Source organism: Siniperca chuatsi, linkage group LG21 (assembly GCF_020085105.1).
Source record: "Siniperca chuatsi isolate FFG_IHB_CAS linkage group LG21, ASM2008510v1, whole genome shotgun sequence".
NCBI classification, from domain to species: Eukaryota; Metazoa; Chordata; class Actinopteri; order Centrarchiformes; family Sinipercidae; genus Siniperca; species Siniperca chuatsi.
In genome coordinates this window covers 19,017,708-19,036,574 of record NC_058062.1, presented here as the reverse complement: position 1 = coordinate 19,036,574, position 18,867 = coordinate 19,017,708, and the positions used below count along the sequence as shown (strand labels likewise).

The 18,867-nt window shown below is 44.0% G+C and overlaps 1 protein-coding gene across 8 annotated transcripts in view; it reads left to right on the top strand.

Annotated features, from left to right (window-relative positions):
* caskin1 (CASK interacting protein 1) overlaps nt 1-18,765 on the top strand; it is a 111,180-nt gene extending 92,415 nt beyond the window's left edge. For 4 of the 8 annotated variants that reach the window (XM_044181253.1, XM_044181260.1, XM_044181257.1 and 1 more), the window contains 10 exons: nt 507-619; nt 2,879-2,989; nt 6,185-6,286; nt 6,433-6,571; nt 8,590-8,733; nt 8,927-10,131; nt 10,277-10,582; nt 10,812-11,406; nt 12,380-12,884; nt 13,719-18,765. In XM_044181253.1, the coding sequence (XP_044037188.1) occupies nt 507-619; nt 2,879-2,989; nt 6,185-6,286; nt 6,433-6,571; nt 8,590-8,733; nt 8,927-10,131; nt 10,277-10,582; nt 10,812-11,406; nt 12,380-12,884; nt 13,719-13,815 (3,317 nt within the window). In that variant the 3' untranslated portion in view covers nt 13,816-18,765. The remainder of the gene's footprint in view (nt 1-506; nt 620-2,878; nt 2,990-6,184; nt 6,287-6,432; nt 6,572-8,589; nt 8,734-8,926; nt 10,132-10,276; nt 10,583-10,811; nt 11,407-12,379; nt 12,885-13,718) is intronic. The other 4 variants (XM_044181255.1, XM_044181256.1, XM_044181259.1 and 1 more) reach the window with 4 other exon arrangements.
* The last annotated feature ends 102 nt before the right edge of the window (nt 18,766-18,867 follow it).

Here is an 18,867-nt window from a genome sequence, read left to right as displayed (position 1 = left end):
GTTTACTTACAGTAGGATTTTAGACTCTCTATATGACATGATTTCACAGCATCCATACTTGCAAGTGTTTTATGAAACTGGAGAGAACGAGGGGAAGGGAAATGTTTAAATAGAGAGAAAAAGATTAAAACCAGGGAGAAGAGAGTTGGGTTAGAAAAATAGGAGTCATAATCCACTGGTATTTAAAAAAATTGTCATATCGCTACACATACACACACACACACACACACACGGACTTATACACACACAGATCTTGGCTGGTTTAACAGACAGATGGCCAAGGCAGGGGATGTAGGAGGATGTGTAGAAGGGTGTAATTGGTTACGAAGGTTTGTTATATCTTGGAGAGCAAGAATTATCAAAGCAATGAAGGAGATTGACCTCACATCAATTGCTGGAAAAGGGTAGAGGTCAGGTTGGAAGACAAGTAAACTCATCTGTTGATCGATGGGAAGTTTACAGTGACAGGGCGACAGCTTGAAACTGGCCAATGGTATTTCTCCCAGCAGGCTCCGCCAGCTCCTCTCGGACAACAAGCCAATTGGGCTGTCCACTCCACGAAGCGCCGCCTTACGACGCCACAGCAACCAGGAAGGGGGAGGGGCCGGGCGAGGGGAAGGTAGGACATTCGCAAATTCCCACAGATTCAGACCTCTCTGCCTCTTTCATACACACACGAGTCACATACAGACATTCACCACTATCAACATCTAATTGCAGCATGATGAAAATGTAGCTCCTCAGTCACCTTAACCACAACCCTCGCGCTCTTGTACGCACACATACACACATACAGACTTTCTATATTTATACACACACACACCAAGATGTCCCAGCGGTTTCTCTCGCAACTGGCCTCGTCCGTTCTGCGAGTGTTCGGATGCAGCCATGACACGGTGAGTGTGTGAATGGAAGATCTCTGGCTTGATTTTGTATGAATCTGAACAAGAAATCTTGTGTGTGTGTGTGTGTGTGTGTGTGTGTGTGTGTGTGTGTGTGTGTGCGTGTGTGTGTGTGTGTGAGCGTGAGAGAGAGAGAATCCTGTCCTTTTGTTTATCTGCTACCTGCTATCCATCGTTATTCATTCCTTTTAGTTGCAGCTTCTCTTCTTCCATTGCGGTATTTTTCTTCTTTTGCAGAGATAAATGTCTCTCAATTGTTGGTTGGTAGGTGTGCCTCAGGCAAGCGTAACTCTAGTTAAGATATCGGTGTGTGTGTGTGTGTGTGTGTGTGTCTGGCAGGTGCCCAGCAGTGTGCATGTAGTGGGTGGACTAGCTCGGCACAAGATGTGTGAAATCTGAGTTTACACCATGTACAGTAAGCTGTTATTTACTGTAGAGTGTGTGTGTGTGTGTGTGTGTGTGTGTTTGTATACATGTGTGGGCCCACATTTAAGTTCATGTCTCATTGTATAATAATTTCAAACTTGATAAACAAATGAGCATATTTAAATAGCAGGTGGTCGTGGTGGTTGTGTGTGCGTCGCCTACAGTATGTGTATGTATGTGTGTGTGTGTGTGTGTGTGTGTGTGTGTGTGTGTGTGTGTGTGCTGTCATGTAAGCCATGTTCTCACGGCCATCTGTTAGCTAGAGTCCTGATTCTTCAGCACCCATCGTCCTAATATTTCCTTCGACAGGGTAAAAAAGGATGAAAGACGGGAGGGAAAACCAATCATCTTTGAGGGACAGTGTGCAGGAGGGGGGTCACAGGGGAACATGAAGAAGAAGAAGAAGAAGAGACAAGCAGAATGGAGAAACACAGAAGGGATGTGGGAAACAGAATGTGTGGGAAGTTGTCATGCAGTGGTTTTACAGTTACACTCAGTCCTGTAGCTCTGCTCCCTGCTGTCGCCCATCAGCATTTAGAGCAGGGCATTGCAGCAAATCAACAACTATTTCAGCCAGGTTGAATGGCTTCAGCTGATGGATTGGATTGGTTTGCACCAGCTACTGTGGCCTAACACCACATGACCATATACCAGACCCATCTATTTGTAGGTGCCCATTGGCTGATACATATGTGTATGTATGTATATTATTGGTTGTCTTTTATATATTTTTTTAACTTTTATTTATATATATATATTTTTTTGCTTCATACCCATCTTATTTAAATGCTCTTTGTAATGTGTTTTATAATGACATTGATGAAAGCCACAAGCCGAAACACGTTGGTCTGACAATACAGTTGTTATTTATATTACAAGTGTTGCTGGAGTGTTCGCCTCTTCAGACTTCTTCCCTTCTCCATGCACCTTTCAGTAGGTGAAGTTGTGCCAGAGATCTACTCTGCTTCTACAGCACTAAACGGCAGACAGACACAGTTAGCGTAGCTGTGTGAGAATAGTTGAGGGAAGAGTTTTCTTGTGGGTGTGTGTACTTATATATTTTTTAGAGCTGTCACCACTGCAATACAGCATTTTCTGGCCTCTCCCCTTCAAGAGCAAAAGAAACAACATCACTTCTATTTTGTCTTTACTTTCCTGTGTCAAATGCAGATTAGTGTGCTGCATCTCTTGCTGTAGCATTTGATAAACTGTAGGCAGGGCCTTTCTCCTTCCTAACTTGAGCCTGGTTTTCACTACTGGGCCATGCAGGGCTAACCAGGGCTATTCATTAACTTTATCAGGAGCCAGCTGGGTTATAATGCCACTGAATCATTATAATCATCCATAAATGTATAAGAATTTATCTTTGTGACATTAGTTAAGATATACTGATAACAGGATACACTGATAGACATGGTAAACAGTTTTTTGCTACAGAACCAAAACTGTGGCCCCTGTTTGGCTATACGTGGCCCTGCTGAGAAAAAGTGGCTGTTGAAAAAGGAGACACGTAGCCAGTGACAGCATGCCCCCTGTCTTCTCTCCCGTAGAGCTCAGAGGCCGTTGTCCAATGGCTGAGCGACTTTCAGCTGCAGGTCTACGCTCCAAACTTCCTGGGCGCTGGGTATGACTTGCCCACCATTAGCCGAATGACCCCAGAGGTAAGGCAACTGAACCCTGACCCCTGAACCCCAGAGAGGTCACAGGCACCTCCAAGGACCACAATGGAAACAAGTCTGCACGACTTTGATTTGTGCTGTCCTTGACGTTTTCAAGATGCATGTATATAATTTCCTTTACAAATTCTCAAATGAGCACAATTAAACCACTCAACTAAACTGATCTCAGCTATCCTTTCCCTGCCTCCTGCCAAACCTGTCCTGGTTGAACCTTTCACCTCTCACGCTTGACCTGTGTCTCTCTTGTACCCCTGTTAAAAAAACATTTTATTGACTAAAAATGACTAAATTTACTAAAAATATGCCTATGGTAATGATGTATTTTTAACATGTGAATTAAGTAGATTCAAAATATTTAAAAGGCTGACTGAATTCAAAATGCATGGCTGTTAAAGCATCACAATTTTGTCAAGTTGCAGGACTGGAGTAGGACCGTGTCTACTTTAGCTAAAATGTTTGACATTGTAGTTTGACCTTTTGGAAAACACACCTTTTCACTTTCTTGTCGAAAGTTAGATGAGAAGATCGATACCACTCTCATGTCTGTACAGTAAATATGAAGCTACCACCAGCAGCCGGTTAGCTTAGCTTAGCACAAAGACTAGCTGTTTCCCCATTTACAGTCTTTGTACTAAGCTACTGGCTGCTGGCGGTAGCTTCATATTTAACGTACAGGCGTGAGAGTGGCATCAATCATGTCATCTAACTCGGCAAGAAAACGAATAAGTGTATTTTCTAAAACTATTCCTTTAAAAAGGCTACATTTCCAATAACCTCAGTCTGTGGCTTCAAAGCTGAAATCCTAATAACTTAATTTGAATAATATATGAAAGCAATATAAAAGTAATGCCTAAGCACCTTCAGTGGTTTAAAGCATACTAAGCATATTTTGTTATTCAGATAAAATGAATCATCATAATAAAATCAAATGATTCCCTATAATATGAAAAGGTCACTTGTAATACCAAACCCACCTCTGCATTTTAACCACTTTTAGCTAAGCGTTTTGGTTTGTCAGCATACAGTGTACAGTTGAGTCTGATAGCTCTCCCCAACCCCATAATATAAAACCTTAGATAGCAATTTCAAGTGAGCTCTGACAATTTGAATGTATGCTATCTGCCTAGCAAGAAAAATCAGGAAGCATAAGTAAAAGAGTGGCGGGTGAGGAAAGTCGAGCATGTAGCATCTAAAGACATGGATATTTTTTTCAGAAGTTGGTGGAGACTAAACCAGATCTAAAAGGCCAGTAAATACACGAGTTTCTTTAGTCAAGTGGCCAGAAACACAACTCAAAATGAATGCTAATATTGCTCCTTAAATGCCAGGTGTGTTAGAAGGCCAATGTTTGCTAACATGTTGCCCTTAACAACGAGATAGGATGATTGTTGTGTTACTGTGGGTTACGGTGAGTCTTTCTGCCCCCTAGTGGTCAAAAATCCCTTAATGCAGCTTTAATTAACAAGGAACACTGATCAAGGAAAACAAGTCAAGTTGGACCTGTCTGCTTTAATGAAAAGCAAAAAAAGCTCTATTCTATCTAAAGCTCTGCTGTCTATTGCTAGAATTCCTGTAACAAATACAAGCATGTTTACCCACTGAAAGCGATGAATTTTTGTCAATTGAAATCACAAGACACCAGAGGGTTGTTATGACCTCGGACATGAAAGTGACTTATGCTACACTGTCAGATTTTTCCAACAATTCGTTTCTTCAAAGAGAGATATGATGTCATCAGGGTTATCTCAGGTTGGGCTTGAGACTTCCAGTTTTTAAAAGTAAGCCTTTGTTACGGACACGGGGTGTGGAGTTTGAAAGATGTGGACCTTTACCAGGCAGGGAGGGCCTAATGAAAAATGCTATTGATTTGCATTATGGGAGATGTAGGATCCATTGTTTTTATAGCATGTCTCATACTAGGGACTAAAAGTTAGGATATCTCGGCCTCTGCTGCTTTGATTTTGACCATTCTTTTTTTAATAGTGATGTGTCGGCCTTGAACGAGTCGGCTCCCATCTGAGAGCCGATTTCGCCCCCTTGCGAGTCTCCAAGCTTAATGAAAGTGCAATGTTAAATCGCTGGAGTACTTCTTTAAACTAAATATTCAGAAGAGTAAATATATGTTCACATTATTATATTGCATCAGCCCAGTGATACTCTTTTACGTAACTGCATCATATGTTCAAATAGCACCAGGCAAGTTTCTCAAAAAATACATTCAGTCTGAATTACAAACTGGAGCTCAAAAAGGGAAAAATTAAATTAAATACAAAAATCAAGAATTAAAAATAAAATATCCACATATCCACACAACCTCCTGACCCTCCCATCACCTTCAACACTGCTGCTGTTCTGAGGAACTAGACTGATGCTCTCTGCCACGCTCCCCTACATACAAATAATTTATAGCACACATAAATTATTTGTATATATACATACACTCCGGTGCTGTGCATGCTGAATGGTTCAGAGCTGAGCTGACTTTAAAAGGGTTTTGTAATCAGAGATATGTCGTAGAATAGTTTGTGTCGCATCTGCATATAATTGATAAGTTATGCAAGTGTGTGTGTGTGTGTGTGTGTGTGTGAGTGTTTGTTCATGTGTGTTTGTAAAAGTGTGTTCTTGTGTGTGAAATACACAGAAACAAGAGCAAACAGACGCTGACAGGATGATGTATTTGTTCATTAATTACAGTTCCAAATAAATGTGCACACTGTAATTTTTAATTCCCTTAGCTTGTATTCAAGCATGAGCTTGTTTACTTATGACAGAAATAATGAGTATAAAGAGCTGAGTTTAAACTATATCATGGGGAATCGAGCTGATTCTTTTTCATAGATGCTTCCTTTTCACTGCAGACATTTGCTTTTGCTTACCGTGCTTTTCTTATGATTTTGAGACATTTACATTTCTGCTCTATTCTCCTCAGCTGGCAGAAGCTTTCATCAGATGTCACGCTGTCACTTGTTTATTTGTGTTGCAAGTGTTCCTCTGGGTGTGTGTGTGTGTGTGTGTGTGTGAGAGAGTGAGAGAGACTGCTGGAGTCTTGGGGAGATTTTATTTCACTTTGTGGAGGAAAAGCCTGAACATGCCATGAACTACTGTATCTTACTGTATCTATCTGTGTGTGTGTGTGTTTGTTTGTGTGTGTGTGTGTGTGTGTGTGTGTGTGTGTAGGATCTGACTGCTATTGGAATAACTAAACCTGGTCACAGAAAGAAGATGACGTCAGAGATTAACAAGATAAGTGTTAACGACTGGCTGCCTGAGCAGAAACCTGTGAGTAAAATTCAACACACAAAGCGTTTTAATTGGTCACTAAACTATGGTTTAGTGACCAATTAGATATTAAGCCTGGCAAGCTACCAGCGTTACCAGTGTTGGCTAGTCTTGTGTGAGCAGTCATGTTTCTGGTGTTCCTATAGGCCAGTCTAGGCGAGTGGCTGTCTGCTATTGGTCTAAGCCAGTACCACCAGGTGCTAGTGCAGAATGGTTACGAGAATATCGAATTCATCACGGACATCACCTGGGAAGACTTGCAGGAAATAGGCATCATCAAACTGGGTAAGATATACAGATATGTATTTCATCAGAAAATGTATTGATGACCAATCAGAACAGATGACCACCATTATAGCTACAGTATCCCCTTCAAAGCTAGCTGCACAGTGCTCTCGATTGCTGGTTGTGAAAAGGGATGTGTTGTGTAGGGAAAATATAAAAAGATAAATGTTTGGCAAGACCAAAAAATAGGAAATGAAGGTGATGAGCTGATTATTAAGTTAAATTTAATCAATCAAAAAAAAGCTTTTGCTTTTGTTTTAATCAACTAATTGGAGGTTAAAAGAAAAGTATAAAGCTTTGTATTTCTTTTTACACTCCATTTTAAATATTCGACTAACAATATTATTTATTGATGTGTGATCAAATTATATTTTTGACTTGTCTGATAACCTTTTACCATACCGTATTGGTCCGAATATAAGACGGCCCCGATTATAAGACGACAACCCCCTACTCATTTTTGGAAAAAGACTTTTTGAAGACCAAATCTTGTTTTTATAAAGAAAATAATTTTATCCGAATATAATGATAATAAAAACACATTGAATAAAACAGGACAGGCTGTTGTTTTTAACATGTTAACATGTTTTAAGTATCTTTTAGATGAAACTGTCATTTAAATTACCAGTAAATAATATGTAATCACATTTTTAAATGAACAACTTATGGTTTTAAAAAAAGAAAATATTGTTATTTCTAATACCAATTAGGCTATCCATCTCATAGTGAAAAAACAACCATGTAGCCATCAAAGTGAAGTCTAATTGTAGAACAGTCTTGAAACAAATCTGACTGAGAGAGAAAAACCCCAGGATAGACTACAATAAGACGGTCGTGCAAATTGGCCTAACTTGGCCTCTCAGGTGGCTCTGCCTCGCTGTGTTCACTCTCACTATCGTCACTCCCGTGCTCCGGCTCCACCGGCTCCGCCCATAGAACGGCATCCTTGCTGCCACCCATGGCATTTGATATGCAGCATCTCTTCAATCTGTTGATGATGCTCTCTAGTGAAACTGCATCGCATGCTTGGAGGATCCATTCACAGCAGAGCAGATTTCAGAATTTTTCCAGATGGTATGAGTGCGTGATTACCTGCCAGGAGCCACTTTGTGTATCTCTTGCGCAAATTATCCTTGAATGGCTTGTTGACAACTTGTTGATCAGCATTGCCCATCTGATCCAGGGGGTATGAGTGCTTGTTCCTTAAGTTAATCACATAGCGCTGAAAAGACAGTAGCTTCACTCTGAAGTCTGAAAGCGCTGGGCAAGACTTGTCCTACGTCGCAATGATAGTCCATTATGCCGCATCATTCTTCTACACCAGCCAAGGCTAGCTTTGAAGGCGGTGGTGGGTATGTTCAGCTCTTTGGCGATTTCTAAGGCCTTCAGCTGAATAACGGCTCTGGTAATTGGCATTCCATCATCCCGTTTTTCAGTCACGTATTCACACACTCTCCTGTCAGTCTATTGGAAGCGGCCACTTTGAGGACCACAGTAAGATTTTCTCTGACTGTTTGCATTTTTAAGACTTTAGTCTTTTTGGGCTCGCCATCTTCTAACATTACATTCTGTGACACCATATTTCTTGGCCGCTCGAGAGTTGTTTGATGACTCTGCTGCATTTATCACCATGATATTAAAATTGGCATCGTAACTCCTCCTCAGTTGTTGGTTAACTTGGCCTACTTTTGAGCTACTTTGTTCGAGAAGATCACTGTCTCTCCATCTTTCAGACATTTGCCACCATCTGTTGTTGTGGATGTATATTGACATTTAAAAGTCTAAACCCCAAATATAAGCCGACCCCACTGTTCCAGATGTATTTCCAGGGGAAAAAAAACTTTTGCAGTCTTTGTTCACATTCTAAGCTGAGAGAAGATCATACATAAATGATAACAATAGAAATAATAATAGAAAATATGATTTCTTTTGATAAAACATCTTGTTTAAAGTAATTGGATTTCTTCTAATTATCTTAATTAAACAAAAACCGTAATTCCAATCTTTCAATGTTTCAGGCCACCAGAAGAAGCTGATGCTGGCGGTGAAGCGATTGGCTGAAATACAACGCAGTTCAGATGGACGGGGCTCCCTCAGAAAGAAGCCCCCGCCAATCACACAGCAGCAGGAAGTCATGTCAATGGACAGCCCACCTCTAGACGGTGAGCTGAGTCTGATAATGATAAACTCTGAATGAGGTTTAACTTAAATCTACTGGAGCATGCCTTATCTAATGAGATCTCTCAATCGTCAAATATTTTTCCCTCAAAGTTTTATTTCAGTACAGCCATGACCTCCTGTCCTATTAAGATTAATGTTCATATTAATTTTAAGGGTTTCTTTCTCTTTCTTCAGAGGTCATGTCTCCAAAGATGAGCACCTTCCAGGACAGCGAGTTGAGCACTGAGCTACAAAGTGCCATGACCCAGACAGGTCAAGAGGTCAAAGCTCAGCGAACACGCACCCTCAGCAAAGACCATGATGAGGTAATGACAGGAGGAGGAGGAGGTGGTGGTGCTGGGCCACCTAAGAAGGAGGCGCGGACTATGAGGCAGCAGAGCAGCCAGGGAAACACCTCCTCTCACAGAGGCAGTGTCTCCTCTCAAGGGAAACACCGTCACTCCCACTCCCATGCCCATTCCCAGCCTGCGCCTCCCTACACGCCCCCTCACACCCCTACCAAGACTAGAACCTCATCTTCCTCCTCCACCTCCTCCGTCCAGAGCACAGCTTCCCCGCAGGCCAAACACAAGCCGTCCCCCCAGTTCATCCAGGGGGAGAGACCTCAGTCGCCGCGCTCCCACCCCCCTCAGTCTCCAACCCACCGCGGAGCTCCATGTACCCAGCCTCAGGCCCAGCAACAACAGCCTCAAGTCCAGCCGCAGCACCAGGCTCCCCCTCAGCACCATCCGCAGACACAGGTCATGGAGGTTAGGGAGAGCCAACAACCACAGGTCCCCCTCCTCTGCCTGCCACCAGAGGCTGAGCTGGCTGAGGGAGAAGGAGCCGAGCCTTCTGCGCTCCAGAAGAAACGCGCCCACAGCCTCAACAGACACGCCGTCTCAGATGGTGAGTGCGAGGAGAAGGCAGGAGGAGGCGGAGGAGGAGGAGAAGGAGAAGCAGATGTAGTGGGAGGTCAGGGCTCTGCTGTCGTCAGAGGGGAAGGAAGTAAATACGCCACAGTGACCCACCGAGTCAGCCGCAGCCACTCCGTCCGCAACCAGGACAAGAATGTCAACCGCAACCAGACGCAGTCCTTTGCTCTGCGTCAGAAGAAAAAAGGCCCGCCCCCACCGCCACCCAAACGCTCTAGCTCTGCCATCTCCAACTCCAACCTGACAGATGCCAACGCACAGCCGCACGCGCTCACCACCACGGGGGGGATGTTGGATGTGCCTTACCACCAACAGCGGCGGGCCAGCGACCTGGGGGTGTCTGTGGAGACAGGTGTTGTTGAGACCAGCAGCGTGGGTAGTGTGAGGAGCATTGCCGCCATGTTGGAGATGTCTTCTATAGGAGGGGGACCCAAAGGCATGGCGCTGCAGAAGAATTTCCTGCAGGTAACATTTTGTACGAGTCATTGTTGAAAAATCGTCCGTATATATGTGTATACATCTGCTTCTCTAAAATGTAAAACACAAATTTATTTATGTAGTTAATGAGCTAAAGCATGATCAACCAATTGTGTGGTTGTGTGTTTACCAGGTGGGGAAAACACGTGATGCCATTGGTCTGGACGGTGAAGTGGTGAACCGACGGCGGACCATTAGTGGCCCTGTCACCGAGCTGGTCGCGGCTGCCAGGCGTGACCAGCCAGCTCCCTCTGCTTTCCACTCTCCCTCCGCCCAGCCTGATACCTCCCCTCTCCCTGTAAATTCCTCCTCCCCCCACACTCCGTCCTCCCCCCACCCCAGCTCGGGAGGTAGCGGCAGTTCATTGGAGAACCTGCCGTTTGCAGAGGAGGGAAGCCTGACCATCCGCCGCCAGGGTCGAGGAGAAGGAGAAGGACAGGTAGCTATCTATATATATGTTTGTCTATCTATCTATCTGTCTATCTATTGTATCTACATTATCTATCTATGTAATGTAATGTGCTAAAATCAAATGTGCTCGAATGTATTACAAATCCATAGTGAAGCTTCTGTGTTCTTTATTTGTGTTATTCATTTATATTTGTCAATGTTTTTGACTGTTTGTGCAAAAATTACCTCTTGTCATGAATGTATGAATTTTCCGTTAGTGTGTATTTTGTGTTTGTCTGCAGGGTGACGGCGAGGGTCCCCAGGGAGACGGAGGTTACACGCAAGAGGACGTCTCCAGGGTTGAGGCCACAGCGACCTTAAAGCGACGGCCCCGCAGCTCCAAGCCCCACCCCAACGGCTCCGACTTCACCCTCCAGGAGTCGTCCACCGTCAAACGACGGCCCAAGAGCCGCGACAAGGAGCCTGAGGGCTTTGCAGACCTGGCTGGGGCTAATGGAGAGCCCGTGGGGACTGGGCAGCCGAACACCACGCAGCCAGTACCCTACCAGAACGGCACGGCCACCATGAAACGCCGCCCGGTGTCTGATACTGGAGTGACAGAGCAGCCACAACCTCAACCTCAACCCCAACATCAACCTCAACCGCAAGTGACTGCTGCTCCTCGCAGGGACAGTGTGGACCAAGGAGCTCCAGTGGGCAATGAAGGAGGTCCGGTGAGAAAACCAAAGCCACCTGTCTCCCCGAAGCCTGTCGTGGCACAGATAAAGAGACAGGGAGGCCCACTGACCCCCCCACAGCCTGCCTCCAACAAGAGAGTCCCCCTGCCTGGCCCTGGGACGCCTGGAAGCCCAGGTACTCTCAATATATGATTGTGTGTTTGTGTCAGGTGGGGGTGAGGATGGGGGTCAAAATTTGCAGGCGCTTTGTAGTAAAATCAACATCTTGTGTTTATGGCTGTTCCGAACGGCCACACTGCAAGGTGGGGCAAAAAGCCTGCCGCCATAAAGAGACACGATGAATTGTACAAATTGTCGGTTACGGAAAGTTACACAGGCCGCAGAAAGGTTCGAGTGAGGGGGTTTTAGACGCTGTTTGACAAGCACTTTGCTTGAAGCATACTGACGCCTTAAAGCTACCCAAGCCTGTAAAGGTGTCACTATGCTCAAAGGTAACTCGTTGTCGTCTGACCTCGTCACACAAAAAGTAGGTGTGAATGTTGGATTGTTGGTTTCAGAAAAACTCTTTTCGGACACATAACACCCCCCCCAATTCTAACGTCGGAAAGGTGTCGGGGGAAAGGGTTTCAGACACCATTCGACAAGCACTTTGTTTAAAGAATACTGACGCCTTAGAGCTACCCTAGCCTGTAAATATGTCAATATGCTAGAAACAACATAATTCATTTGATGTGTTGTCCAACTACGTTTGAAAACAAAAGTGTTCATAGCTATTCTGAAGAGTCACTTGAGGTTGGGGTGAAAGGCTGCTATCATAGAGAAGAGCTAGACTCGGTAATCCTTCAAATGGGGATAACGGCGCAAAGTTTCAGACAGTCTGTCCTCAAAGGCATTAATGGTGTTTCACTCGGTTGTACACACAAGGTCACACAACATCAGAAAGGTGTTAGGGAAGCGGTTTCAGACGCTGTTCGACCATCTGAAAAGCACTTTGATTAAAGCATATGACCTCACATTGTCACAACCGAGATGACTAAACTACAGCTAATCAGAGCAGGGAAAACCTGGCAAAGAGGTAATATATCAGGATGCAGATGCTGTCAGCGATCCAGCCTTGCCATATTTATTTTCTCTCTCCATTTCTGTAGTGGAAGGAAAGAAGATCCCTCCACCTGTCTCGCCGAAACCGGTGCCCCCGCCCACGGCACCCAAACCGGCCAAGCTCATCCACTCCATGACCAGCCCCCCCTCCCCGACCCCGGCCCCTGCCCCGGTCAAGCTGCACTCTGCGGTGGCCCGACAGGCCAGCTCACCCCCCTCCTTTCCTCCTTCCAACATCCCCAGCCCGCCAAACGCCAAGCCGCTGAGCCCTACTTCCCAGAGCCCCCACACCCCACAGACTCCCACTACACCACAGACGCCCCAGACTCCTGCCACTCCCAGCCCGACCCCGCCACCTGTCAAGCCCCCTCGCTCCTCCATTGGGGGTGTGTCGGTGGACAGTGGGATGGCGGGAGGTGGGATCACGGCTCCAGCCGCTACGACGACAGACTTCGGTGTGGATTCTTTGGTGCATCAGAAGCTGGAGGAGACGAGTGCGTCGCTGGCCGCGGCTCTGCAGGCCGTGGAGGATAAGATACTGCGGCAGGAGGAGTAAGGAGCACACACACACACAAACATACATCAAGGCTTCTACTTTCATGGTGGTAAACTGGCGGTAATGCCCAATAACGCTGCGGCAGCGTGTGATTTCAGGTTTGCTGTGCCATAGATCACAGGGCTGGGTGTGGTATGAATAGTCCGCTTACTCAGTTCAGCCATGAAATGTTGTACAGACATTCATATTTCCCAGAGGATGAATCCTACTGACTTTTGTGATCTCCTGATTTTCGCTCTAGCGCCACCATGTGGTTGACATTTGTGGCTTTTAGTGAAATGTCTTGACAACTTTTGCATGGATTCCAATTAAATTTGGTAGATAATCATGCTGAAGCTTTAGCCTCAGACTTTTAGCATGATATCATATTTGTAGCCATTAGGTGCGTATTCAAGACAACTTTTACAGGGTTCTCATTTTAAAATGAGACACCTGTAAACATTAAAAAGTCAGCCAAGACCGCATTTTCACAGTCACTGGTTAGAAATGAGAAGCCTGCTTTTGTCTACCTCTGTCTGAAATCAAGGATCCATTGTTTCAAAAAATTACAAAGAATTTTGATGGTAAATCTGCCATCATGATCATTGTAAACTGCATATGTGTAATGCAAGAACAGAAAGCTTGTGTGGCAACAGTAACTAAGGAGGGTGGAGTTTACCCCACATTTTCAGTATCACTGCTGATCTTTCCACCAGCACGTACTACTGTGAAAACTTTTAAATTAAGATTTGAAGTATTCCCCATCAGTTGATATAATGCTATGCTTCTGTGTGTGTGTGTGTGTGTGTGTGTGTGTGTGTGTGTGTGTGTGTGTGTGTGCACACATTTAGCTCTGTGGCTGAGCAGAAGACCACGGTTAGCATCCTCGATGACATCGGCAGCATGTTCGATGACCTGGCCGACCAACTGGACGCCATGTTGGAGTAACCATAGAAACCAGTCAGCGTGTCTCCACGTCAACGCTGCCCCAAGAGTGACTCAGATGGCACAATGGGCAATATGCCTCTCTATCTCTCTCTATCTCTCTCTCCTTCTCTTCATCCTTCTCTCTCTGCCGCGCTCATCCCTTTCTCACTCTTCCTGTCGTCCAGCCGTCGCTGCTCTGGAAAACCTCTTTTCTCCTCCTCTTCCTCTCATCCCCTGTCGCTGATGATGAAAATGATGATGGAGCAGCGCCGCAGAACTGGACAGACATGTGGCAGAGAGAGTGGATAAAGAGAGAGACGCTAAAAGAAAGGGTTAAAAAAAAAGGACCAAAAAACGACTGATGTCGAGAGAAAATTAACAAAAATAAATAAATCACAAGATGGAGAGATGAAGAAATGCAACAAAAGGAAGGAGACTGCAATCAAAACGTGGGTCTTTTTAGAACTCCACATGGACTCTTGAAGCTATCATGGCGAACAAATAAACTAAACTAATACTGATTGAAAAACCAACTGTGTAATGAATCATAGTATGGTATGTGTACATTCTAAGCATGGAGAGTTTATATCTACTGAAAAAGTCCTGCATTAGCACAGTAATATATAATATACCGATAAATATGAATCTCTAGCTCTTTGGTTTGATGTCTTGGTTCTGTGTGGAATGGTGACCTCTGGTGTTGTGACGATGTAAATGACTTGGTGGAAAGATTTTTATCTGTGACCAAAACGAGACTATTTAGCTCCTGAGGTGTGTGTGTGTGTGTGTGTGAGATAGAGACAGTGTGACAGATGTGTGTATGTGAGCTTGTGGATTGTTGGAATTTCAGGATCCAATTCAGTTTCCTGTCCTGGCTGCATCCATACACTCTGCTGCATCCTCATAATCTCCCTCAACGTACACACACACACACACACACACTTAGGAGAAGCACAATGACCCATGCAGCCAGCTTGCACACACACGGGAGGGAGCCCGCACATTATCAGGTTAAGGGGGGTGGGGGGCTGCAGTAAGGCGACAGCAGGTTGTCTGGAGGCAGACGTTAGGTCCTGGGGATTAAGTTGGCAAAGTTTTGGAGAAGGATTTCAGGATGCCGTTAAAGGGGGCTGGGGTGCGAGGTTTTAGAAAAGGCAAGGTTGAGGTAATAGAGTTGGCCAGTTTTTCAGGAGGATGAGTCTTGGGGTCAAAGGTCAGATTGGGCTCAGTTGCACCACAGTTTCAAATCATTCCTGATACCTGCTGTTATTTCAGAAAAATAAACGCGGGTGTAGCAACGAACGTCAGGTTTCCCACCTTCAGAAAACTGAATCATGTTTATTATAGAAACCTTTTGATTCATGATTTTGTCAAATTGTGAAACGTTTAAAAAAAAATCGGAGTACTTTCATTGTGAATCCATTTTCAAACACTTTTAAGTAGGAATGCATTGAACTTTTTCTCCTCCGATACCTTGACTCAGGGTGATACTGATGCAAACGCCCGATCCAGTATTAGTGCTCTCTTTGATCCAAAATGTAAAGATCCCCTCCAGACACGTTTTAAGACATATTAAAATACTCTGATTACTCCGAATAGGGATTTGCGTCCGATATGGTTTTTCCACAAAAAAGTTCATTTACCTACTTAAAAAATCTTAAAATTACATGTGTCTTCTCCTTCATTGAAAAATCCAGAATCTATGAATACATGCTAATATTTTTATTCTCACTACGAGTTTAACTGCTGAACACAAGATGTCTCCTACTTCACACATTTTGGACTGGAGGGGGACTTTAAAATATATATATATATATATATACTACAATGTGTAAAACTCATTGGAATTATTTTTATGTGATGTAACATAAAACCTGAGCAGTCAGCCGCATCCTTGAGTGTGTGAATGTAAGTGATAGCGGAGACACTGAATTTTTAAATAACACTGATGAAATGACTCTTTTTAATGTGGATTGGTCATATCTGGCAGATACCAGATCCAGTTAATACGGTCAGTATCGGCCCGATACTGATGCATCCCTACTTTTAAGACCCTATATTAATTCATACTTTTAAGATCCATAACTTTCCTGAATCCCTGCGTGGGATCCCTGATTTTTTTTTTTTCCACCAGGAAATAAAAAGTAACTTACCCAAACCTCTCCTGACACCTTTCCAGCTCTATCTCTCTCATCCCACACTCTCCAAACCACCCACCCCGTGTTGCCATGACAATCTACATCATCAGCCTCACCATCCTCATCGGCATCACCATGGTTACTACACGGTGTGTTGCCATGACAGCGTGTTCATGGGATTAAAAAACAATGTGCTAAGATGGAGCGAGCGGCAGCAGAGATCTGTGAAGCTGGATGGTTTGTTTCAGGGCAGTGTTTAAAGGGGCGCTCCAGTGATTTAGTATCGCACTTCCATAAAGCTGGGGGGGTCTGGTGTGGGTCAAGCGTCAAAAGCACTTCTACACTTCCCATGGGGCAACTCAATAGCCCCAGTAGCTCAGCTGGTAGCGTGTGAGCTCCATGTACAAGGCTGAGTGCTTACTGCAGCGGTCTGGGTTCAAATCCAGCCTGTGGCCCTTCAGCTGTTACTATCAAATAAAGGCAAAAAATAAAATCATTTAAAAAAAAAGTGTCTTTCATTAGACTCGTTCTGCCTGGTAAACGCCCGTGTCTTTCAAACTCCATGACCCCATTTTGTAAGCCGTACTAGCCAGGACAAGTTAACTGATCTTCATGCGTGAAATTGGTGGAGTGCCCCTTTAAGTTCCTCGAACCAACCAGAAGCTGCATCCAGCGAGGTGCAACACTCCGATATTCCATTTGCACCTCGGTCCATTAAGGAAATCTAGGTTTCACAGTCCCATAGCAGCCACACTCAATATATAAATGAATAAGAATTCAGAGAATAGTTGTGGTATTTAAATTATGATCACATAGAGATTATATATATGGATATTTGCAAAAAAAAAAAAGAAGTGTATTTATGATATGTGTGTCATCCTGAAGACTATTTTTCAAAGTAAACAGAACTAATCTGAGTGTTGAATCAGTTTGCTTCTCCATGCTTAAGTGGTCCGAGCTGATGAATCATTGTAGGATACCATGTTGGGACATTTCCAGGAAGCGTTTCTGTTTTTTTTAATTTTTTTGTGTACATGTGTCCAGGTGTGGCGATCTGTATAATACAAGCAATTCTTGTTGTTCTGTTTTATTATTTTTGTATGATTTTAAATGCAATGTTCAGTTTTTTGTCTTTGAAACATGTGCCTTGCTTTGTGATTTTGGTCTGACTACAATACAGTAGATGGGTATGTACAATATATGGGGATTCTCTCTTCTGTTTTGCTTAGTTATTTAATACACCCCTCCCCCGGCCCCCCATCACCAATGAGATGCGATATTTGAAACATAAAATCATCAGACCTAAACTAAAGCCAGGTAACCACAAGGGACATCTTTTTCCTACTTGCTTTTCTGTTGTTTACAATCAGTGTTTGAAATGAACACACAGTCTTTGTCCTTTTAAAACTGAGTCTTCTCCATCTGATTGGACAATACGACAGTAAGATTCACACAATGTGTTCACATGCTTGCAGGGACGTGCAACATCTGGGTCTCCCAGGTCAGCTGTTGCATTCCTGTGCTATTTTGTCAGAACATTAAAGGTAGTAAAAGTGCAACATTTTGGGAAATGATTTTCTTTCTTGCTGAGAGTTAGATTAGAAGACGGTAAATATGAAACTACAGCCAGCAGCCGGTAAGCTTAGCCTAGCATAAAGTCTGGAAACGGGGGGGGGGGGGGCTAGCTAGCTCACGAATGTACAGTGTTATATCTTGTTTGTTTAATTAATACAAAAACCGAAGTGTAAAAACAACACTTTTCTTACCTTTGGACAGAGCCAGGCCAGCTGTTTAGTGTTTTAGTGTTGTCTTTGTGCTAAGCTAAGCTAACTGCCTGCTGGCTGTAACTTCCCGTACAGCGTACAGACCTGAGAGTGGTATCAATCATCTCATCTAACTCTCAGCAAGAAAGAGAATAAACAGATTTCCCAAAATGTCAAACTACTACTTTTAACTGTAGATTTATTAATAACATGCCTGTAATGGACACTAATCAGGTAAATGTCAGTTATGATGGTTGGTCCAGCTGTTACCAGATGTGTAATAAATGTAGGTGTATATTTTTATTTTCTTACATCTGGTGCGTAGGTCAGATTTCATCGTTGCGTTAAAAAAAACAGGTACCAAATTACTCTCTGATTTTTTTCCAACTTGATGTGAAATTTCCAAGCAGAAATGACGTTTTTCTCATCTATTTTGTAGCACGTGAACGCATGGTAACATCACTTCCATGGCAACTTCCCCTGATCAAGACTGTTGAGGCTGTACAGAGGTCAAAGGTCAACTCTAGTTCTCAATGCAGACGTGCCCCCGGTCGCCTCCCCTCACGGCTGCAGCTTACAGCCAGACATTCTTGTTTTGTAAACTCGGCCGTGCTACATCTTGCCCTTTTCTCCTCCTTCCTTGGGTGTCCTTTTGGTAATCTCTCATGTTGCAGGCATTACTTCGAAGTGTGTTTGGGCGCGTGGGGATTGGGGTCAGGCTACAAAGCTGAAATACTGCAGATGGTGAAAAAAAAACACAGATGGTCGAATATGTTGTGGAGCAAAAGTACTGTTCATTTTCTTTCTTAACAAAAGAAAAAGCCAAGCTGTTTTTATTTGATTTTCCGCCTGTGCTTATCTGAACGGATACCGGACCGGTGTCTCCTCCGCTCTGCAGTGACTGTATGCGAGTGCTTGTGAGAGGCCGCGTGTGTGTTACGTGTTGCTCTGCTATTGACTGTATGAAACCTGTGTGTGTGAGTGTGTGTAGTGACTGGACAGTGGTGTGCTTGCAGTGACTGCATCTTATGGCCATCTGCTCTGAATAAATAAATGTTCTATACAAACTGCACCGTCCTCAGCCTCTCTTTGTGTTGTGATGTGAACTTTGTATTTTCAAGGTCCTCCTCCAGGGGGCAGCACATGACTGCAATACAGCACTCTAATGTCAA